The sequence below is a fragment of the Falco punctatus genome (genome assembly GCF_963210335.1).
Source record: "Falco punctatus genome assembly, chromosome: Z".
Lineage (NCBI taxonomy): Eukaryota > Metazoa > Chordata > Aves > Falconiformes > Falconidae > Falco > Falco punctatus.
In genome coordinates this window covers 3409643-3433356 of record NC_137586.1, presented here as the reverse complement: position 1 = coordinate 3433356, position 23714 = coordinate 3409643, and the positions used below count along the sequence as shown (strand labels likewise).

The following is a 23714-nucleotide window of genomic DNA, read 5'->3' as shown; positions in this document are numbered from 1 at the left end:
AGCAAGACTTGTTTTCTGTCCCGTTTTCCACTGAAGGTTGGCTCTAGACTAACATGCCTCAATAGGTGTGATACTGGCACCATTATGTCCCTTCACCGGTTGAATGATGGGACCCCCAGCTGTCCTACTTCTTTCTTTTCAGGGTGCCTTGTGCAAAATAGATACCTTTGGGGTTTGAATGTGATTTTTCCTAATTTTAAGCATATTCAGATTGGCATTCTCATCTGGACAGCTGTAGGGAATGAGAGGGGACCTCCTCAGGTCTCACACAACAGGTCCCAGAGATGCCTGGTGGCCCAGCTCCAGCTTTGGGTATGTGCACACCGCAGAATAACTTACACATTTTCTACAGGACAGAAGATATAAATACATCCATGGTAATGCCAATCTTAAGCATTGCCACTACAGCAAAATTAATAGTTAGTTCCTTGCAATATATGAGGGGTTTGGGTGGGTTTTTTTTTCCTTTTTCCCATACGTGTTGTAACCCTGGTAACTGACAGCACCCATATCGTCATCTGCCTTGCACAGCTTTGTTCCTGTCTGATATGAAGAAAGACTGCGAACACTTCAGCGCCACAGAAAGCTGACGAAACCAGCCAGATTTTACTCTCAAAGCTGCTCTACCACCCAGAGGGCCTGAACCTCCCTTCCTTTAGTCCTCACCCTGTGTGGGTGCAAGGCTGCAAGTGATGGAGCCAAGAGCTTTGGGCTTCTGCCCACAACAGCTGGCTCAAAGGGGCTCAGCACCCCTTGGCTGAAGGAGCTCCCCACCTCCCGATGGCACCTACAGACTGAGCTGTGGGTGGGTGCAGGGTGTAAGGGGCCCCCCTCTTGTTTCAGCTCAGATGGGTGTGCATTTACAGGGGAGGGCACATGGGCTTCCCCGCCTCTGCAATAAACATCCACCAGGCACACACCGGCACTGGGATGGGGGCATCAACATCCCTTTGCACAGGTTGTTTTAACCACTGAGGTAGACTCCTGCTCAGACCTGCTTTTCCTTGCTCACTTGATCCAGCGAGCATCTCAAAAGCCTGGCCACCAAAGGACCACTGCCCCAGCCCAGACAGCAAAGCACACCCTTGTTCTCACCACAGGCTCCTTCAAGGAAGACAGGTCGTGGCACAGCTTGACCTGCCTCTGCTCCGGGACAGCTGCTAATCCAGGTCTTCTCCCTCCACCTGACCTTTTTCATTTCTGAAAGCAGGACCTGGATTCACCCTCAGGTTGCCATCACACTTTCAGACTTGACCAACATTGTCACAAGATTCATGAGTTATTTGGTGCACAGCTGACAGCCAGGCAGACACCTGAGCATTGGAGCCTCTTGGCTTTAAGGAGTCAGTGTTAAAAAAAAAAAAAAAAAAAAAAAAAAAAAAAAAAAAAAAGAGGATAGTCAGATTCATCACCAGAAGTAACTTGGTAGTTTATGATGGTGGTCCAGTCAGCATGACAAAGAAGAAATGTCCCAGTCTTTTCCACTGAAGCTGGTGACAGGGACCTTGACTGGTAAACTTGACACAGCAGTGACTTCCCTGTTAACCACAAGAGCTACCTGAGCCTCTTGAGCGTTTCAGGTTTTGTTTCATTTCATCTTTAAGCCACCCAAAAGTTTGTACAATGACTTACCAGAGAGCCCAGAGACATCTCTCTGGCCCCACTATGCAAATGCGCAAAGGCTGGGCAGGGATGTCAAAGCCTGGTGACACAGTGGGGTCACGGGTGACAAACCTCTCCAACCGTGGGCTGGGAGTTCAAACCCAGTCCTGACCTTGTGCTCAGCCCCAGCACAACCCCTCTCATTGCTGCTTGCCCATGGGCTGCTTGGGGCAAGGTCTTTATAATGGCCCAAAAAGGCTCAGGACACCATGTGGGTCCATACTACTGCACAAATACATGGCCAAGGAGAAGCTCCATCCATTGCTTCTTGCTGTGAACAGTTCTCCCAGCCAACGTTCATCTCCCTTAACCCACCAGAGATCATCCCCACCTTGACTCTTGTTTCCAACCGTGTGCCCAGTAAACCAGGATGTATTTTTAAACACATGTAGACAACAAAAAGCAACTGCTGTTTCCACATACGGGTGGTGTTTATTAATTCATCTTAAGCTAGTTCTTCACCACTGTGCCTCCAGAAGCCCTTCCAGACGAGGACATGCATAAATACACACACAGATTCAAATGAGCTACCATTTGCAGGCTGAGTTAAGCTCCACTGGGGCAGCTTTACACCAGTAAACAGTGAGAGCAAAGTACAACCAGCATAAAGCAAATACTTTTTTTTTGTCCTTAAAAGTCCTCATTCTTTGAATTGCCTGGAGTCTCCAACCCATAACCAGGACATTGTCCTGAGGGCTACATGGACAGAAGGGTCCATTCGCCTCATTGGGCTTGTAAACAACCTGCCAGGCAAAAGCCCACAGGGGAGGACAGGGAATGACTCAGATCCCGAAGTGAGACTGGGATATCATGGTTCTGCACCATGATCCCGGTGGAAATCTATTTGCAAATGGTTTTCCCGTGCAGAAGACCATGATCTCAAGCTGGTGGAGCTTTACCTCCTTCCCTTGCAGTACATCAGCCCTTACAGACATTACCTTTTATCAGCAGTTGACACTTTGAGCATTTTTCATGTATGATTTAGCAGCCAAAATTACATCGTTTGACCCTTCTTTATTGCAATCTTCAATTACTGCTCGGCAACATTGGGGAAAAAAAAGGTCCAGCCACACTGTAATTTACTGTTGCAGTATATCATCATCAGATTTAGCACTGATTATGCTGGGGCCATGGTCCAAAGCAACAGTTAACTAGAGCAGACTGATTTCAGACATCCCAAATTTCCAGAGCAATCCTTTTATAAGCAAGAAGGAGACATGTCCTGCTGTCCGCTGGAAAATCAGTACTTCAGACAGTCTCAACCAGCTGATGTCTGAGCCTCTTAAGTGAATGAGATTTCGGTAAGGTGATTTCCAAGGAGGTAAGAGTGGAAACCACAGCTAAGCTGTACAGAGCACAATGACACATCAGGTCCCAGGGCTCACCACTGCTCTGCTGGAAGATGTCTGCGGATGTCCATGGAGCTGGGGATGCTCATACCTGAAGAGGTTCAGGCGGTGTGGGAAGGAGCAAGGAGAATGTGGTTGTTGTTGGCTAGGAGTGACATGGAGACTGGACATCAGTGTTTCCATTTGGGAAGGAGCCTTTACCCACAGCTCCTCCATCCAAGGGCAGGTCAGGGCTGTGGTTCTGTTCCTTAATCTTTCACTGGATTAATCCATTACTGGATCATCCAAATTTGACCAGGTCAAGAGCAGCCACATAACAGCGTTTCTGACAGATTCCCTCGGGATTCAGGCAAGGCCTATCAGCCTGGCATCGCACCAGCTGCAGGGGGACCCACGCAAAGTGAGAGCGGTCCCACCAGGCGAAGTCTCCAGGCAGACAACCCCACGCCACCAGTAGATTTAGACCAGGTCACCACATTGCTTTAGGCAGCTGCAGTTTTTCTGAGCCTTAAAGATGGTTTTACAGCATCGGCAAACCCCAGCCAAGGGGAAAGTCTTCCTCTCTTTAACCTCCAGCCTCTATTTTAACTTTCAGATTGCCTCCCACCCTGCTTCCACCAGCCCTGGAGCTGAACAGGCTCTGGGCTAACGGGGACACATATGAGCTGGTGCTCAGCATCCTTCTGTCATGTTCTTTTTCCTTTTCGTTTTCTTTTTTCTTTTTCCACCGTATTGAATGAAGGCTAAAATTAGCTCAGCAGGAGGTGAAGACTGGAATATTTTAGCTAAAGCTGCTGTAGTACTGAAAAGCCATAGTTTTGCTGATTATTTCCCAGCTTACTTACTGCGAACAGCATCACCTAGTCTTTTGACAGCAGAAATCAAGTGAAGATCCCATAAAGTGCTCCGCGAGGTGTTTCAGCTCACTCTCCAGACCATCAGTGTAACACCTGACCTGGAGAGCCACGTCCAGCTGAAGGTCCAGCTAGCTCAACATGTCTCCGGCCAGGGCTAGGGCTAGTCATGTAGGACAAGGTGTAAAGTGGGGTGTGTGGAGGATCTCCTAGGCTCGGCAGACTCTCGTTGCATCTAGCAAGTGATACAACAGCCCAGCAGCACTGTGCCCATCATGGGGACACCTCCACAGCCAGCCTCTGGGCTTTCCTGGACCATTTTTCCTCTGCACTATTATAGGACCATCAAATGGTGTGGGTTGGAAGGGACCTTCAAAGTCCCTGCAGCGCAGCCCCCTGCCATGGGCAGGGACACCTTCAGCTGGATCAGGTTGCTCAGAGCCCGTCCAGCCTGGCCTTGGATGTTCCCAGGGATGGGCCGTCGGGCACCTCTCTGGGCCGCCTGTGCCAGTGCCTCACCACCCTCAGCGTAAAACATTTCTTCCCTCCATCTAGTCTGAATCTCCCCTCTTTGAGTCTCAAACCATCCCCCTTGTCCTGTCGCGACAGGCCCTGCTAAAAACTCTGTCCCCATCTTTCTCCTGAGCCCCCTCTAAGTGCTGGAAGGCTGCAGTAAGGTCTCCCCGGAGCCTTCTCCTCTCCGGGCTGGACAACCCCAGCTCTCCCAGCTTGTCCTCCCAGCAGGGGTGCCCCAGCCTCTGACCATTTTGGTGGCCCTTTGGAAACTTTGGTTACTTTGGAAAATTGGCTGTGCAGATTGTTGATTTACAGGTACAGTATGTCTAACTTCTGGTTTCAGGAGGAACAATGGTTTGTAGCCTCTGCATCTCACAAGTGGAAATCCTCAGAAACAGCAAGGTGAAATGATATGGTCACATCTCATGGACTGATAAGCAGGGACAAGAATCTAGATCTCAGTTCAAGGGACATCATCTATGCTACAATCTGGCTTCAGGTCTTTAACTACCAGGGTTATGGTTCTTACCTCATGGAAGAAGGTGAAAACATCTGTGAAACACCTCTTAATCACAGAGTTCTCTGGTGTGCCCGTGTGGCTCACTGCTGCTTTGGTGTCATACAACAGGGACAAAAGTGTCATCTCACCTCTTCTGGGTAAAGATACCAGCACAACAGCTTGGAGGTAGAAGTACAAATGAGCCAAATATCCTCTCTTTTGGTTACTCCAGAGTAAAAGCCAACTTCTCAGCCAGCTGACCATAACCCTAAGGCGGCTATTGACCTGGTGGCCCCTAGACTTGGGGGGACTACTCTAACCCCAGGTCCCTGCTGCCTGCAGAGCCCTGCTCCTGCAGATAAACGCTGCAAAAGCTCAGGAGTCAACAGTCGGTTTTGCACAGATTTTGTGTCCTTCATCCTTCATCTGTAGAGCCTTCGATGGTGTGTTGCCTGGCTGGCTGTCAAGGAGCTTCTGATGCAAGCCATCAATGCCAGCTTGGCTGCTGGACCACAAAGGTGCAATGTGATTATTGGGTATTTCAGGTACCATTGGCACACGATGGAAAGGCAATGAGCCGCACTGCAGCATAGATGGCATTGTCCCAACGCCCGCCCTTCCAGGTGCCTCAGCACAACATCAAACAAAGCAAGGTGGGTGCATCCATCATGCCCTCAGCCTTCAGTGCTGACTCCCACCTGAAAGACGAGAGGTGAGAGCCTGGAAATTGAAACTTGCACATGATCCAAAGCCATTTTGAAGCTGGTTGACAGGCTCAGTGACAGGAACCCATCTGAAGGCACAGTCCATTCAGAGCAAACCAAGTAAATCCCTCAGTTGGCCACATGGTTGAGCAGAAAGGCACAGTGCTGAGCAAACCTGGTCTAGATGCTCACAAAGCCTCACCTACTGCTACAGCCATCAGCCACGTGGACAGCAGAAGCTGGAAGTCATATTCCAGGGATCCAAGCGCTTTGGCAGGGAGGGAATTCATAAGCCCATCTGGACCTTCTACTTCTCCAGATCCTTCAGTCTCCAGGACTCTGGTGGTTTCCACTCAAAGTCCGTCTTTACAAAAGGCAGGATCCAGCTGTAGGGACCTCCTCCATGGCAGAGGACATGTGCCAGCAGGATGTGACACAGTGGAGCAGCAAACGCCTGAAGGCAGGGTCAGCAGGGCCACGAGAAAAATAAACTTTATTTGCAGAGGCATGGGAGATAAGAGGGGCAGCAAATAGTTGAGGAAAACCCACCGAGGACTGGCTTTCCCCTTTTTCTCCTCAGATTGTTCTCCTCTCCTCGTGGCATGGGCTACCCATATCCCCCCACTGAGAAGTTTGGGCTCCCCTGGTATTTCAGGCACAGCACCAAAGGGGAGCTGGGTCCCCAGCATGGGGGTTCTTTCACGTCGAAATGATGAGAAACAGGAACAGTAACCAAAATAACCTCAGGAGGTCTTGCACCCACCCCTGTGCAACCTGCCTGGACCCTGCCAGCCTCTCCAGACTTGGGCTGGTAGGGTGCATCCGAGCTAGGGAGCCCAGAGCCACGCGCACCGAATCAGCCCAACGGAGCCCAAAGCTCAGAGTGACCCTGTCCGGGTGCTACCCACACCGGAGAGGTCCCACACGGGGCTGCGGTGGGTGCCCCCACTGCCCACCCCCATGCAGTACCCACTTCGAGCATCAGTCTCCTGCCTGCCTCATCCTCCTCACTAAAAAAGCCACTCAGCACAGCCCGGGATCAAGTGTACATTTTTATTTTTTAATGGAACATAAACTCCTTTAGAAAAAACATTCATCTGGATGATAACACCCATAGAAAAAAACACCAATCTCGTGTTCTTTATTTTTTTTAATTTGGCATTTGTTATTTGCATTTATATTAAAGCAAAGTGCATCTTTCTTATTTTTTTCTCGTTTATACACATTGCACAATACATAAATAATGATGCTTATAAAACGTCTTTATATTTACAAGTAATAATATATTTATATATAACATAAAATACATTTTTTTCTTTAATAAATCTCAGGGTTTTTTTAAGGAGTCCTTTTGTGTGTGTTTTATTTCCAAAGCACTACAATGCTAAAGTTCCAATGAGAATGCTCTCTTGTTCATTTAAACCTTTGTATTTAGAAAAATAGCTTATGTTAAGGTCTAAACATGCTCATTGAGCTAAGAACAGTGTAAAAGTATCATACTCGTGTATGAATTCAAGAAATGAAAGCACAACTGCATTTCCAGATAGGATGGTACCAGCATAACCTGAGCCAAGCAGGTTACAACAGACCAACTATCATGAACACTTTTTCTTTTGTTTTCCCATTTGTTTTGTTGGTTTTGTTTGTTTTGTTTTAGGCTTAGGCTTCTGTCACTTCACATCTCAGCTCAAATTATAAAGCACGGGCCATGCACGAGGTTTCTCTGCTGTTGTTTTCTCCCCTTGCATCAATCCATGACCATTAAAAAAAAAAAAAAAAAAAAAAAAAAAAAGCAGTGGAAGGATGAACACAGTGACAAGATGTGAATCCAGCAACAAGAAAAATAAAATAAAAATTGTAAGGGTGGGTAAAGACCTGGTTGGGAAGGTTTTGCACTGTCCTTTGGTGGCAACATGAGGTTAGCACCGCTGGGGAAGGGGGTCTCAGTGTCACCGTCACCAGGGATGGCTGGTGGCAAGGGGAAGGTGGTGCATGAAAAAATACAGGGATCTTAGAAGGAGCTGTAACATAGAGCAAGTGGTTTCCGAATCCATCGATCACACAGGATGATCTTTTCAGAGGCAAGAAATAATTATCCTAAGTGATCCATCCCCCTGCACCCTTCTCTCGCCCTTCTGAGTTATTGGTCATTCACACTTTTAAAAAAAAAGAGATTTATCAAAATACCCAAGGCAAAAAAAATCTTTCCATAAGCTATTTCTCAAAACAGGGGGGAGGGAGAAAAAACCGAACAAAACAAAACAAAAACAAAAAAGTTTGCATGAAAAGCAAGCACTCAGAAGGAAGTAATAGCAGCAAAGTAGTATAAATGTCATGAGTCCACTCTGTCTCGAGTCATCGGTTATTAAAAATAACCTCCAACCAGCACGGGCAACTGCTGATAAACTGTCTAGTGTAGCACTGGCCCCAGCCTTTCACAAAGCTGATCTGAACAGTAAATCCGGTCCATGGCTGCTGCATGAACTCATGGTCGTTGGGTCTCTGCAAGCTGTATGCCTTCTCGTAATCAAAAGCCTTGATGGAAAAACCTGGGAACACTTTGTGAACCAGCAACGTCCTGGAGTCGGGGTTGTCCAGTGTGGCCGACTTGATGAAGATGGGGTAACTGCTGCGGTTGTACACCCACACGCCGTCCACCTCCTTTGTGAGCTGGATGCCATAGCCGATCTTGCTGCGGACCTTCTGCACCAGTTGGCTTTTGTTGTCCGAGTTGAGCTGTCCGAGGCAGAAACCATTCCCCTGAGGTAGATCATAGAAGATATCCAGGGAGGGCTCTTGGACAGAGTACAGCCGACCCACACGTGTCTTCTCTTCCCAGTATGCCACCACGCACCAGTGTGACCGATCCCCCGGCTCCTGAAGAACTTGGGAATCTACAGAATGGGAGAAAAAAAGGAGAAATTGAGCACCGGGATGGGTAATATGACCTAAAAGCGACACAATGCTGGCAGGTCCTTGCAAGCCTATGCCTTCATGATGCTCTCCAGGCACACAGCGGCACCCCTAGGGCATCCACTGCTTCCAAAAGCCATGTCTTAAGGCCACTGTTAAGACCACTTCAGTTGCCATAGGTCTGGGGGATTCCCATGCTGCTCCACTGCCTAGTTCTGGCTGGAGTTACAGGTCCTAAATCACCAGGTCCACCTTCAGAAGTGGCTTGAGAACCACCAGCAGCACCTGCAGCGCACCCATCCCTCGCCCAAACCATCACTAGGACCACCACCAGTGCCAACAGAAGAGATGAGATGCTCCAGCTGTATCCCAAGACCAAACACCCTAAACCCCCTTACTTTCACCCACCAGACGATGGATCCATTTCCATAAATATCTACTGTGCACAATGATGAAAAACAATGAGGTGCTGCTAAGAAAACCACATGGAAGGGCACCACAGGGGACCAGAGGGGACAAGGACTCGCCTGCTGTAGTTCACGGGGGTTTTCCCTGCTCACAGGCTGAGCCTGGGTGACGGAAAGGATGCACACGTTGGATGAAGCCCTGATGGTGGCAGGGTGGGGACCAGAAAACTCATGCTTGTCAACAAAAATGTCCTAAAAAACCTCAACAAACCCGCAGAAATGTGTTCCTGCAGCCCTTGTTTCAACTCCCTTGTCTATAGCTACCCCGTGCAGGCTGTGAGGATGTGACGTTGGAGGAAAAAGCCGGGGCGGGGGGTGGGGGGTGGGGTGTGTGTGCTGAGAAATTTGAAAAAATCCCCTTTGCCTGATGGAGGATCCCTAGCCGCCCAGCACTGCTCAGCGGGTAATTCCTTCCAGCCTCAGTAGGCATGTTAAAACCTGGGAACTATTCATCTCTCTAACTGTATTAAAACAGGAAAAAAAAAGTCAAGCTGGGAATGCAAGTTAGCTACTGAAATAATCCCCCGCACCATGGAAGCACCTATGGGACCAGGGATGGTGGGTAACCCAGGACCCTAAAGCTCCCTGCATCACTCAGCAGCCCCCCAAACCCCACACCAACACGAGCAATGGCAGCAGCAGCACGCTAGCTGCCCCATTTTCTATATATTTTTGCTATTAATAAGCCCGTTCCCCAGCGCAGGCATTTTTTCCTGCCTCTTGAGCTGTGCTTCAAGCCCTGCACTGTGCTTTTAAAAAAAAAAAAATACAGCCCAGCCACACACTTTTAATTTCCTCATTTCTATGCCAGCAAGGAAAATATTTCTCCAGTTGCTGGAGGCAGCAGTTACTAAAAATGAGCCTGATTGTGTACACCCTGCAATAGGGACCTCTGATGCCAGGTGAAACTGGGGGGGCTGGGGTGGTGTCTGGTGGTGGTGGGGTGGTCCCCGGGACAGCATCCATCGAGGTGTGCCCCTGTCTGTCCTTCCACCTCCCCTTTTTGGTGCCTCCCAAGACTTTTGTTACGGCTAACTTTATATCCTGCTAGAACCTGGCACCACGGCAAGGGACTGAGAGGGGACGGGGTGGGTGGTATGGGGTGCCCCCCACCCAAGGGTGCACCCAGCAAGGCAACAAACACCCCCAAGATGGCATTTCCCCACCTGCCCGAGCGATAGGAGAATCTGAGGAGATGCTCCTGCATCCAGGAGAGGGGGATGCTCCTGGATCCAAGGGGATGATGTTCCTGGATCCATCCCCATCCTGATCACCCATCGCCCCCGCCCCTCCGTCACATCCTCCCCGCCGCCCGCCTGCCAGTGATGCTCAGAGCTGCTTGGGTTTTGTTTTACAGCAGTTGAGGGAATTTTGGAGCAACAGCCATTGAAACCTGCCGAAATTCCGACCAGTTTTTACTTATTTGAACATAAAAGCATCCCTTTCAGGAAGAGGTGGGGGCAAAAAAAAAAGCCTTCTTCACCTGGTATTTGTGCTTGCATTAGTGAAGACCACTTAACAAGTAGCTCACTGCTGCTTACAAAGAGTTATGTAATTGCCAGAGCATTAAAAAAAAAAAAAAAAAAAAGTTTAAAAAAAAAAAAAAAGAGCAAAAAAAAGAAAACTGCCTTGGCTATGAATGAACAGACCTTTATGGAGGGCTGGAAGTTCATGAATGAATCCCACTAGGTTTTTCAGTGACATGGGGTGACCAGACCTCAAGGACAAGTCTTAGGTAATCCAGGATAATTTTTTTTTTTTTTTTTCAAAAAAAAAGAGCCAATGACAGCACACAGTATAAATATGCCAGAGCTTCTTCCGTTTGCGGGCTTTGGCTGTTGACCGGATGTCTAGTCAAAAAGCCATGAGAATATTAGGGTTGAGCTTGGATAAACAGGATCAGGCCTCCCTGCCAGCCACCACCAGCGCCGCTTTTCACAGTTGTTGGGACCCCAGCAGAGCCTCCCCGCTCCCATCCGCCTCCCTGATGCTGGCATCCGCCAGGAAAAGGGGTGGGAAAAGCCTGTGGCATCACCGGGGTGGTGGAGGCAGGAGAGGAGGTTGCAGGAGAGGAGGAAAAAATGATGCAGAGATGCTTCCTATAGTGATGGACATTTTTTTCCCCAAAAGACTTTTTTTGGTGGCAATGACCACGGATCTGAGTAAATAAAGCAAGTCGATGGATTTTGCCCCAAAACACCCCACTGGGTTCATCCCATTGAGCCTGGGGTCATGGCAGGGACCCACCCACCCAGCTCCCACCGCCGCCTGCTGCAAACTCACGCAAAACCCCAGATCCCAGGAAATCTGTAGCCACATTGCCCTCAGCATGTCCTCATGTGCAACAGCCCAGAAATGGCTGAGAAATGCTTGGGAATTCTTGTTTTGAGTTAAAAGCATCACTTTTACGAGCTCCTTGGAGCAAACGCATCCCTTTCTGAATGCCTGGAAAACTCCCAGAGCAAACTGGGACCATTCCCATATTCCAGCAAACAATGATAATGTTTAATGCTCTAAACATCCGCGCTATTATTTTGTTATTAAGCGTCCCTCCACCACTTGCTGCTATCACTGGTTTATTATTATTATAGCCTGCCTAGGGGCTTCGTCAGACTCCCCCCAGAGCATTGTGCAAGCTTTTTGTTAAACAACAACAACAACAACAGAAGAATATATATAAAAAAATAACTGAAAATAAAGCAAGTCTGCCCTCAAAAATTTATAGAATTAGTGGTAATGATCGCTCAGAGTGGGGTCTGTGGAGAACACTCATCCGAAGCACATTTCTGCACGGAGGGGAGAAATCAAGGCAATAACTTGACACCCTACAAGCCCTTGGGGTAACATTTTTTAGAAATCTGGTGATGGTTCACCACCAGTGATGCCCCAGCACAACCACGTTATTCAGTATCACATTCCCGCTGGAAAACTGATTTTTTTCCTTTTTATTTACAGCCTCCTGAATTTTCCTGAGGGGCTGCGCTGACTTTTACCAGCACATCCCTCAGCGAGGAAGGAGTGTCCTCTGCAAAAGCATCACCCCTGCTACTTCCCAACACACCAACCGGCATGAGAGGCTGTGAGGTTTCCCACCACCTGCCTTGACCCTCGCAAACAGCAAGTCCTGCCCAAAAGTGCTCAATAAAAAGGCCACAGCCGAGACTTTTCCAGCTTCGGATGCACACATGTGGTCTCGGGGCATCACCCTGCTCTGGGGAGGGATGCCACAGAAAATGCTACATCCATACAGAAGTCCTGGGCGACAGGACACCCGAGTAATAACCCTCCAAAATTAGAAACTGCTGAAAGCACAGAGGTCCAGATGAAGGTGGGTATGGGAGATTCGCACCATGGAAATGCTCAGATTCATCAGGAATGGCCCCACGCTTTGCTCTCCCAAGCTGTAGCAGGAGGACTTGCATCTCGCATTGCTTGGAAGTGCCAGAAAATTCCTGGTGTGGCTTTTCTCCTCAACACGGGAAGGCTTCTAAGATGCTGAAACCATGTCGTCTGTACTTTTTCCTTCCGAGCTCTGGCAGTTTTATTAGGAGTTTGGGAAGAAAAAGTTCTTTTTTCATTCAGAAAGAACCGAAACATTTCAGCAAAATTGATTTTTAAAAAAATAAAATAAAATAGAACAATCCAACGCAGCTTCTGGCTGGCTTTCAGATCTCAGCCTAGTCCCAGTGCCAAGTTCACCAGCGTAGAGGGGAGGTGGGCTGGGGATCTTTTGTTTTGCTTTGTTTTGTTTTGTTTTGACATAGCTAAAGGTTTTCCTGTAATCAACCCACGTCTAAAGAAAACAGCAAGTTTCGCACACGCTGAGCTCTCACCCGCCGGGAGTACTCCCATCTGATCAAGTCAAGAGCTATCTAAATTGTCACTGGTATCTGCGGTAATAACTCAAAGCTGAAAACGGCAATACAACTGCACTCCTGATTAGGTTTTTAAATGCCTGTAATTGGACCTTTCCTCAGTGATATTACGATGAGACGCAAATTCGATTAGCCAGCCGTGTGTTTCAAACTATGTGTTTATACTTTTTTAATATATGTATTTATAGGTATTATTTTTTAAGAGCGGCTTTGAGCCAAAGCATCTTCTCACGCTCTTCCTAAACTGGTCTTGTCCCTCCTCTCCCTCATTCCTCTGTGATCACTGGTGCTGAATTTCCCACTGGCCATCAACCCTGACACAATACTTGCCATGGCATCACCTACGCTGAACTGCTAACAAAAGCCTCCTCGTTTCCATAGAATCATCGGTTTGGGTGGAAAGGACCTTTACAGGGCACCTAGTACAGCCCCCTGCCATGGGCAGGCTGCTCATGTCTTGCAGTACCCCCACCCGGGTCACTTGTGGGTATGACACGCACATACGACTGATAACCCAACAGATAATTTCATGTACATGTCCACTGTGAAATCACAGCCTCACGAGACTGGTCTTATGGACCTTTCCTAGAAGGTCCAGGTCCCAGATGTGAGCTCCTGGGGCAGCAAAGAAACCGGGAAGGACGGTGAGATCCCTGCCTGGCTTCCCGGGAGGCAGCCTTCTGCTGGAAAAAGGGCGACGTGGGCACCACCGATGAGCAGGATGAACCTGCGGTCCTTCCTCCTTAATCCGCCAGCACACATGGAGGGCATCTGCGCTTAAAAAAAACAAATTGGCTGGACTGGTGTCAGCACAACGTGTCGTCTGGCTGGGGCCAAGGCTGAGACCAAGCTCAGCGTGTCTCGCGCCGGGTAATCTCTCTTGGCTGACCTTAAGTGGCATTTGCGAGCCCGAGACAGAGCCATGTCCTCCATCTTCTCCTGCTTGTTGAGATGGAGACACAAACCCTGAAGCTTTTTACGGGGTTTTGATGTTTTTCTTGAGGGTGCTCAGGGCAGCTCGGGGCACTCCAGTTGCAGTTTTGCCCCTCGTTGTTACTGGCAAGTGCTGGTTTTGTATGATCTCAAGAAAAATACACCCCTGACCTCTTACACCAGAAGCGAACACGCGTTACATCAAGGTGAGGATAACACCGAGCATGATGTGCAACCGCACAGCTCATCAAAGTAAAGAAAAACAGGCAGCAAAAAGGGAAATTCTACTTCCTTTCTAGTCTCTCGGGCAATCTGCAGGCTATTTGGGCAGAGGAACAAATGAGAAGAAAAAAAAAAACAAAAAAAAACCCCAAGAAAAATCCTTCAAAGCCAGATTTCCAGGTATGCTTTGCAAAAGCAAAGAAAAAAAACCAAATTAAAGGATATATCCTGCTGCAGAAAAGGGTCTTTGTGCCTTTAACGGCGTTTGTGGGCAGCCTGGAGACACCACCCACGGCAATGTTTGCCCCCAACCTTTTATATCTCCCTGCACACAAGGGCTAGACAGCTTCAGCTTCCTCACCACCACCCCACCCCACCCCCCGCCCCCTGCTTTTGATGGCCGGGATTATTTCTGAAAGGCTAATTTAGAGGATGGTCATGTGTTAAGCTCCGGCTGTTTGCAGAGAAAATAAACCCTTACCTACTGCAGGGATGCCACCACCCACAGTGGCCCGTGGGGTCCCTCCACTGCGCCAATGCAAAAGCCCCCGAAGAGCTGGGACAGTCGGTGGCATCAACACATACATAGGGAGCCCTTAATCTGTGGATTATTGACACGATAGACCATAACGTCTCTTTAGGAGCCATTACAGCCCATCGAGTCAGTAGGTACTTATGGAGCCCTTAATCCACGGATTGACAGGCTAGACCATAAATTTGTGTCTATGTCTAATTAGGCAGCTCTTATTACGCAACATAGACAGTAGTCATGCAGGCTAAAGAGCCTTAAGATTATTTCTTTAATTTATTAACAAGTTGTCCACCCAATCACCTAAGTGGCTCCTTGCTCCTAGCAAAGTCAGTCAACCTTGCACGGAAATACCTGAGTTTCTTCAGTTTGCTCAAGTTTGCTCAGGGCTGGCATCCAGGCACCGAGATGTTGCCAACAGATTGCGAGTCTGATGGGGACAGAGGAAAAAAATTTGGCAGAAGCCATTGGGGGAAGCAGTCTGGGATTTCCCGGTATTTGTAACTAGGGCTTTGGTTCACTCATGTTAGCGGTGACTTACACGCTTGGGTATGCTCTGCTCGGTCCCCTGGTGACCCAACCAAGAACTTCTACCACCTTCACCATGGCTGGGAAACCCTCTTGTGAAACCAGGACAAAACCGAGGTCATGTTAGACAGTGGATAGGGATGACTGATCCCTGAGGACATCCTCTAAAGTTCCCACCCCAGCTTGGCGGTGCCTTGAGTCAACCTTCTCCCAAGCTAGAACCCAGCCCTGACCTTCTGAGGGTTAATTCAGGGATGGGACACAAAAGGAAGAAAACCATCCCAGAAAGGGTCCCTGGCAACCCTGGCAGACCTATGTTGCAACAGTACGGCAAATGCCAAGGCTGGCCCAGGAGGGATGTCCAAGCTGGAAAAATATAGGGTGATCAACATGAACATGTGAAGGAAGCCCAGCTCCCTGATGTCCCCCACCTCGAAGGATGGTGAAGAAAGAACCCAAGTGAAACTGCTGAGTTCACCGAGTCCACTAAACCAGAAATTTGATTCATAAACATCCTATTAGTCACCGCTACTGTCTAATTACTGTGATTAATCAATTACCATGGCTAAAAATGATGTGAGAAGAGAAGAACCTTTTTTTTGTGCACACACTCTTTAAGAGCCAAGCAAGGCTCAGCTCCAGGGAGCGGGGCGGGCGGGAATTACGCAGGCACACACCAAAAATGCCTGTCTGCCTGTCTCCAGCGGTTAGAGAGGAGCCAGCTGACTCCAGTCTCCTCCGTACCAGGCTTCGGGCCTCATCAGCCATGCAAATTATAGAGTACCGTGCTGTCTGAAGGCCGAATTTCAACTCAGCTCAGAGAAAAGCCTTAGAGGAAGGGTGGGGATGAAGAAGCCAGCCAAATCCATTCATAATATTTACAGTAAATGGGCCTCTTTGCTGTTGTTTAGTATACAGTCAGTCTAATTATTTTTGAAGTTTTAATTTAAAGAACCTTCTTTATCTGCCTCTCCTTCTGCACCCCTCAAAGGTGTGGGAAAACTTTTCCTTTGTTTCAAAAAAGCAGTAGGACGGGAATGCCTTCCCCGAGCTCCAAGCCAGCAGTGGGGCAGGACGAAGGGATGCTTCCAAGAGGGGAGACCCTTCCAGAGGGGTGCTGCCAGCATCAGTGGGGTTTTTAAGACCCCCGGGGCACTTGGATAGGCATGAAGCACGCAGATCCATGTGGAAAACCCCCAGAAATCCTATTTTTGCTGCATGTGTCCCCATTGCTATTCTGTACCGGTGGGGAGGACTGGCTGGCTCGGGAGGTATTGCACGATGCTCCACAGCCCCGTGCACCCTCTGAACTCCTCCCCTGCCCTGACAGCACGCCAGAATAATCACATTTTAATGACTATCAGCCAAGAAGTTCCTCTGGAAAACACAGGAAGCCCAAGCCGGCGTTCAGGAGATGCTGCCACACGACCACCAAGCGACTCAGGGTTGGTACCAGCCCCAGCTCCCAGAGACGAGCCAACACCTCTGTGCTTCGTCCTCAGCAGCTACCAAGACACACCTTTTCTCCACCCATACCCAACCCAGATCTCAACCAGAAACCACCTGAGAAGGAGAAACCAGCACACAAAAGGCTTCTGACTTAGAAAAATGCAAATCAGACCTGAGGATGAGCTTGCCAAAATATCTCTCCTGGCTTGGGTTGCGCTGGAGGTTCCTGTGACAGCATCCTGCCCGTCACCTTTCCAGTGCAGGGATCAATCACCGACGTGGATGCCAAAGCCACCAGAGGCCACCAGGCCATGCCGGCCCTGGGGTCACAGTCCCCCTCTGTGCAGCCACTGAGTTCAGTTTTAGAGGACGAAGACCTTAAAATGCATTTGCAATTGAAAATAAACCTCCGCTGCGGCAAGACAGGGAGGTCACCTGGTACCCAGCGATGCCCGGGGGAGGGCAGGGATATGGCCCCCAGGAAAGCCACAGCTCTCCCCTGACAACATGTAGCTGTGTGAGTTACACGTTAAAAACCTTGTAAAGACCTTAATAAAAACTGAAGCAGAGCAGTCTAGGATTTCCAAACGGATACCTAATACACAGATGTATGTGAGGATTTTTTTCCCCCCCCCAAGTGCATTCCACGCGCACACAAGGCATTGCTACCGCTCTCGTTTCAATACTGAAAAAAAGCCTCTCGCCACAGCACACCAACCCAGAATTCTCCTTTAAAGACTGAAAACAGACGTAAATGTGTCTTTCCCGCCACCAAAAAAAAAACCAAAAAACCACCTCCCCCAGCTCCCTTTCCCAGGGCGGCATCCCTCGCAGGGATGTAAACCCATGGAAAAAACAGGGTTGGAACAAAAGTCCTTTTCACACTCGTCGTGCCCTGCTCCGTAACAATTATGAAAACTGTTTAGCTGGGCTGGCATTTAGAGCATTTACTGCATTCCTGCCAATAAATTCCAGTCCCGGATCCGATGGAAAAGGCTCCCCCCCTCCCCTTTCCCCTCCCTCCCTTGCCTTCATTCCTCCTGGCTTTCTTTACAACCTAATACCCTGTCGACGCGGGGCCAGGGCCTACTTAGGGGGAAAAAAAAACACCCAGCGCCAGACTGGAGACAGCAAGCAGACTGAAAAAGTTAATCATTACTTCTGTCTGCCTTCATAATCTAATCACGCCTATTCCTAAGAGCAGGCGGCGAACGCTGGGCACAGGCAGGGTCGGCGCCCAGGGACATCCCGACAGCCACCAGCCCCTGACCAGGCAGGGGGGCAAGCAAGGGATGGACGAACAAGGGATGGACAGACAGACAGACAGCATTTGGATGGAGTTCACAAGCCTGGCCGTGGACACACCCCTCCCCTCGCCTCTCACTTTGCTCTGGATTAATAACGCTTAGCAATTATAGCGAATATTACATTCATTAAGTAATTAACCCTCCTGGCGCTCTGGCGGAGTTGGCACCCCCCTTCCGCAGACAGAGGCCGGCAGAGGTTTGCCCCAGGCTATAAAACGGGGCAGGTCGGCAGCACCCAGAATAAAAAAAAATAAAATTAAATAAAAAAAATCGGAAAAATCCTACACAACAAAAAGCTCCTTGTGCTCATCCCGCCCTGCTGTGGGTGGCAGAGCCCTGTCCCAGGTGGGGACTGCACCACAGCCAGGCTGGCACCACTGAGATGCGACAGCGGGGGCAAAGCCCAGGGGATTTGGGCATCACCAAGACCCTGCAGCATCCTCCTGAAAGCAGCAGCATCCTCCCATGGGGGCCAAGCCCAAGGGATCTGGAGCTCAGCACTGCTGCTCGGCAAACCCAACACCACACCGGACGCTCCAGAAAATAACCTTGGTGCAACATCTCAGGTGTGTCAAGGCTTCGTGCTCTTGACACCCGCGATACATTTTCCATGCTCGGCTGTGACAAAGAACAGGAAAACTACAGGCCTCTGCGTATGAAGATTTATGGGTTTGTTCCTTATAATGAGCTAAAAAGTCTCAGCCCGGCTTCCAAAGAAAATGAATTCATCAGTTCAAACACAGTGATGTAACTTCAGGCTCCCAACTCCTTTTCCAAATAAAACTCCTGTTATTTGATTCCTGCTCGAAGGATGATTTTATGAAGTTATTTACTCCATCCACTCTGCCCAGAAAGATGCTGCCAGAGCCCAGCCACCGTGCAGCACCCCATCCCACCATTTAATTTCTCAACTATTTTCTATTTTCCCTGCTTTTCTACTCAAAACCTCACCTAGTACACATTAGTACAGCAATGTGCACACAGACACTTAACCCCTTCAGTATTATTTTGCATCACCCACCGTGGATGGAGCTTCCCCTCAGTGGCAATGCCCAGCGATTTTTAGCACCTATAAATTCATCCCATTGGTTTCTATCACCAAAAATCCCTGGATCCAGAGCCAACATCACTGGATGTAAAAACAAAGGATGGCTGCACTCCCACCGCCTTCCCAACAGCCGAGTTTCTGCAATGCAAAGCAAGCTCTTATTGATGCAGTTTTGACAGCTCTACAAACAAAAGTAGTCAACCTATATATATATAATATATAATCATATATATAATATATATTCAATATATGAATATATTTAATATATTCAATCTACACATATTATGATTAATGATTCTTTAAATATTGAATATATCCTACATATTATATATAATTAGACATATGATATATTCAAAATATATATCCAACCTATATATATAGGTTAAATCGATTTACTTGCTTTATGTTTCTGTTTATTATGTTGTCCACAGCCTCACTTATTTCATACAATTATAGGCACATACTTGCAACAAGGCTTAAGAGCTCAAACAGCTCTGAGTTGTTAATATAGTGGCCTTTCCACCCGCACAGGTATTCAGGGAAAAGCTGGGAAAGCCCACAGAAGCCAAGACTTCACCCCAAAGACGGCTCGCCAAAAAACAGCACCCCACCAGGTGTCTTACTTCATCCCTGTGAGAGGGTGGGGAAGGACTGCAGAGTCGAGTACCCACCCTCAACACCTGGAGTAGCTAGAATCATCAAAAGCATCACCAGGACGTCCTGCATCCACCCCACACTGAACATTTTATTTCATCCCAAGGGAGGATGAGGAAGGGCTACAGAGCCAGGTATCCACCCATCAGACATGGAGAAGCATCATCAGGACCTCCTACAACCACTCCACTGGGCACCCTACTTTACACCCAAAGGATGAGGAAGGACTGCAGAGTGAGGTACCCATCAGCACACATGGAGGAGCATCACAAAAGCATCAGCAGGACCTCCTGCAACCACCCAACCAGGCATCTTACTTCATCCCCAAGGGAGGATAAGGAAGGTCCACAGAGCCAGGCACCCACCATCACACATGGAGAAGCATCACCAGGATTGCCTGCAACCACCCCACCAGGCATCTTTCTTCATCCCCAAGGGAGGATGAGCAAGAACCACAAAGCTACGTACCCACCATCGCACGTGGAAGAGCATCACCAACAGCATCACCAGGACCTCATGCAACCACCCCACCGGGCATCTTACTTCATCCCTGAGGGAGGACAAGGAAGACCCACAGAGCCGGGTACCCACCATCGCACATGGAGGAGCATCCCTGAGAGCATCACCAGGACCTCCTGGAACGCCCCCGCGGTGCTTTGATGCTGCCAGGGCGCCCCAACAAGGGAGCTGAAGCCAGGAGGTTCCTGACATGGCGAGGTTAAAAGGGTAGAGAAGGGCTGAGCCAGCTCTTACAGGGTGTTGGGTTTTTTTTTTTTCCCCTTGCAAGTTAAAACCAAGATAATGACACTGGGTGGGGACCAATTTGAAGGGCTGAGCAGCCAAACCAAAATTAGTCTCCCGGCCAAGAGCTTCCTAGGCCTCACAGCTTGGGGAAGGAAGCTGAGAAAAGGCATGAAAAAAAAAAAAAAAGATTCCTCGGGAAGTTCAAGCGTCGCACTCAAGCGAAGGTGACCCTGCTAGTCAAATATTTTTCAACATAATAAAAATAAAATCAAGTGCTGGAGCAGCCTCGCTCGGAAAAGCAGGGCCCATGGGATGGTGGGGTAGGTTTTTTTCCTCCTTTTTTCTCCTTTTCTTTCTCCTCCTCCCACAGCACTTTCTTTCCTTTCGCTAATAACTATGTTTTCTTGTACTTTTTTTTTTTTTTGGCTCTTTCCTCATAAAAGACTGATGTAATTTCCTGTCTTGTCCCAATGTTTCCTGTTAATTAACAGGGTGAAAGTTATCATCATGCATTTAAATGGCTACCCAAAAGAGGGGAGAGGGGGAAAAAAACCAAGGGAAAAATAAAAAAGAAAATAAAAAAGAAAGGGGGCAGAAGGGCTGTCTGTGAGCAAACACTACGTCACATCCTGAACAGCGCAAAAACTCCCTGGAAAAAGCTTTTTGGACCCAACACCTTCAGCCCATCGGCGAAGACCCCCCCAAGGGTGGCTCCCACGGCAGGTTTGTGCAGAAGGGATAAAAGCCCCCACGCTTCCCTGGATGGGGATGGAAAACCCCTGCAATGCTTGCCCAGAAATGCTCTTTTCTTGTATAGGAAAAGAAAAAGAAAAAAGAAAGAGAAAAAAGAAAAAAAAAAAGGAAAAAAAAGAATAAGAAAAAGGAGAAGGAAAAGAAAAAGAGAAAAGATGAAAATAAAAAGAAGATTAAATAAGTAAATAAAATTAAATAAAACGAGATAAAATAAACTGCGGAGAAAGAAGCAGCCAGCAACACTGAAGATGCTGCTGTTATTAAAAGAAGTAGTTAAAAATTTTAAAAAAAACAAAACCCAACAACCAGACCAAGGGGCTAATCCAAAGCCAGCAGGCGGAAATCCTGCAAGGCACCGAGCTCCCTTCCCTGCCTGACCTCAGCCCTGCGCTGGATCAGGCCACTGCTTCTCCATGCCTTCCCGTTCCTCAACAGCAGCCGTGACGCAGCCGGTACCCCGGTGGCACGGAAGCCAAGCCGGCAGCCTCGGCACGCTGGCTCAGGGTGAAAACGAAGTGATTTAGGCAAAAAGCGAGGGTGGTTAGAACACAGACCATGCCTCAGCAGTTAATAGTATCTCAGTGCTGAAAATAAACTGGAAAGGAAGCTCCTTTGTGACAGTAGGCAGGCGGCCAGGCTGTGGCGTGGGTCATTCAAGCTGGCTGGGGACGGCGGTGAGGCTGGCACCCACCCACCACCCAGCCCATCACCCTCCTAAAGCCCCCAGGGAGGGCTGGGGGGAGGGTGTCCGTACACTCCAGTTTTCCCTCTGGACCCTAAAACGGGGTGTACCCTGTTTTCACCCAGCATCAAGGTTTACAGGCTTGGCCGCCGCGGTTAGAAATAGGCATCCCCCCATGCCAGCGGCAGGGAAATGCATGTGGTTAATGTTACTGGTTCCTCCAGCGTAAGTGATACCCACTGGCAGACAGCGGGGATGGAAACGATGCAGCCCGCATCCCTGCCAGCCTGGGGCTGCTCCTCTACGAGTGTTTTTGTCTCATCCAGTTTTAAATGTCCCCAACGATCAGGTTGCCGGCGCTCATTGGGACATCTCTGGCAAGCAGAAGGTGGTTTGAGGCGACACCTCACTTCCAAAATTCACCATTTTGTCCTCATTCCTCCCTGCAAAGCATGAGGTTGCAGGATAAAATCCCAATGGTCCTCACCATGAAGGACTCACTGGTGGTGGGGTCTTCTTCTGCATCTTATTGTCAGCTGTTCTTTCAAGGCACCGCTGGGTTGGGAAAATCAGCATCCGGAAAAATGGAAATGGAGCTGTACAGGGATGGATTGAAACACCCAGTATTTACTTGGGGGACCACCTCTGCCATCTTCTTTTTTCAAAAAAAAAAACCAAACAGCCTAGAAGAGTATCAAGGAAAGGATCAAAAGCTCTAGAAGCCTTAAGAAGTCATTATTAAATGGGTCTTATTTGCTTGGGGGAGGATTTTAATCGGTTAAGAGCCAGGAGCTGGAAGGAGGATGCCCACAGCATCCCCACAGCAGCACAGGGTCTATCCCGGCCGTATCCCCGGCGAGGAGTTGGGGGTCCCCACAGGGCAAGATCCCCCTTAAAAATATGTAAAAAAAAAAACCAAAAAACCAACACGAGGCTGAAGGAGCCGGAGCGGGTGGCCAAGCCAAGAGCCCTGGGGTCCGTGCCAAGTGCCGGCTCCCTCCTCCCCGCCGGCCACGGTCAGATGATGTGCTGCGAGGCGAGCCGGGAGGCTCCTAGTCTGGCAGGCAGCCTGCTTTGCTCCAGAGGCTCCAGTGCTGTCATCTTGGCGTTAACCCCTGATAACCTTGTCCTTTCCAGGACAGGACGGTGTTTTTTAGGTAAGCACAGGGCATGGGGGGGGGGGGTGGTGGTGGTGGTGTGTGTCGCGTCTCCAATGAGGCTGGGAAGGAAAGGGTGCAATGCCCTGCAATGCTCAAAGCAAATAAAAAAAAATATTAAAAGGACGCATGCTCAAAAATAAACCAAGAATAAGTGACTTATTTAAAAAAAAAAAAAATTCCCAAGCAATTGTTTATCCCTGGGACAAATATACAATCCTAGTTCCACAGGAAGATGTCTCAATTTCAGATTATAATAGGATGCCAATTTGTAAATAAAGGCATTTCACAGGAGGTTATAAACTCTGTACTAGAGGGAGGTGGAAGGAGGGGGGAATGGGAAAACACAGGCAGGAGTCTGCCAGAGTAACCACGCGGGATCCTGTTTACATGGCAGGGGCGAGGCAGGGGCGATGGGGAGCCGCTTTGGGGGGTGAACAGCTCCAGATCTGGACAAGGTGCTTCTTCCCCGGCGAGCAGATACCAGCAGGGATCAGAGGCATAGTGAAACATTCCCAGCCTGCCTGCGACTGCGGAATGAAATGTCATTCACCCAAGCGGTCCCTGAAACCAGGCAAGGTCCCACCACCGGGAGAGCCAGAGCAGGGACCGATGCTGACGGTTCTCCACCCTCCAGAGGTCTTTTCCCATCTTTTTGGTGCAAAGGAGTTGGGAGGGAGAAACCAAGGCTGTGCTGGCTGTGGAAGACCACTGCGGGTCTCCCAGCCTGGAGCCTTGCAGAGCCGTGGTCCAGCACCCACCAAGCATCATCACTCAACATCCACCTGCTCCAGGAGACCCTGGGGCCATTCCAGTGTCAGGGCAAGCCAACAGGACTGGGCCGAGAGCTGGGAGAACTCTCACATTTG

General features: G+C 48.9%; 1 protein-coding gene across 4 annotated transcripts in view; it reads right to left on the bottom strand.

Moving 5' to 3' along the window:
• Nucleotides 1-6623: 6623 nt before the first annotated feature.
• SMAD7 (SMAD family member 7) overlaps nt 6624-23714 on the bottom strand; it is a 34481-nt gene continuing 17390 nt past the window's right edge. For all 4 annotated transcript variants that reach the window (XM_080370954.1, XM_080370953.1, XM_080370952.1 and 1 more), the window contains exon 6: nt 6624-8478. In XM_080370954.1, the coding sequence (XP_080227080.1) occupies nt 7940-8478 (539 nt within the window). In that variant the 3' untranslated portion in view covers nt 6624-7939. The remainder of the gene's footprint in view (nt 8479-23714) is intronic.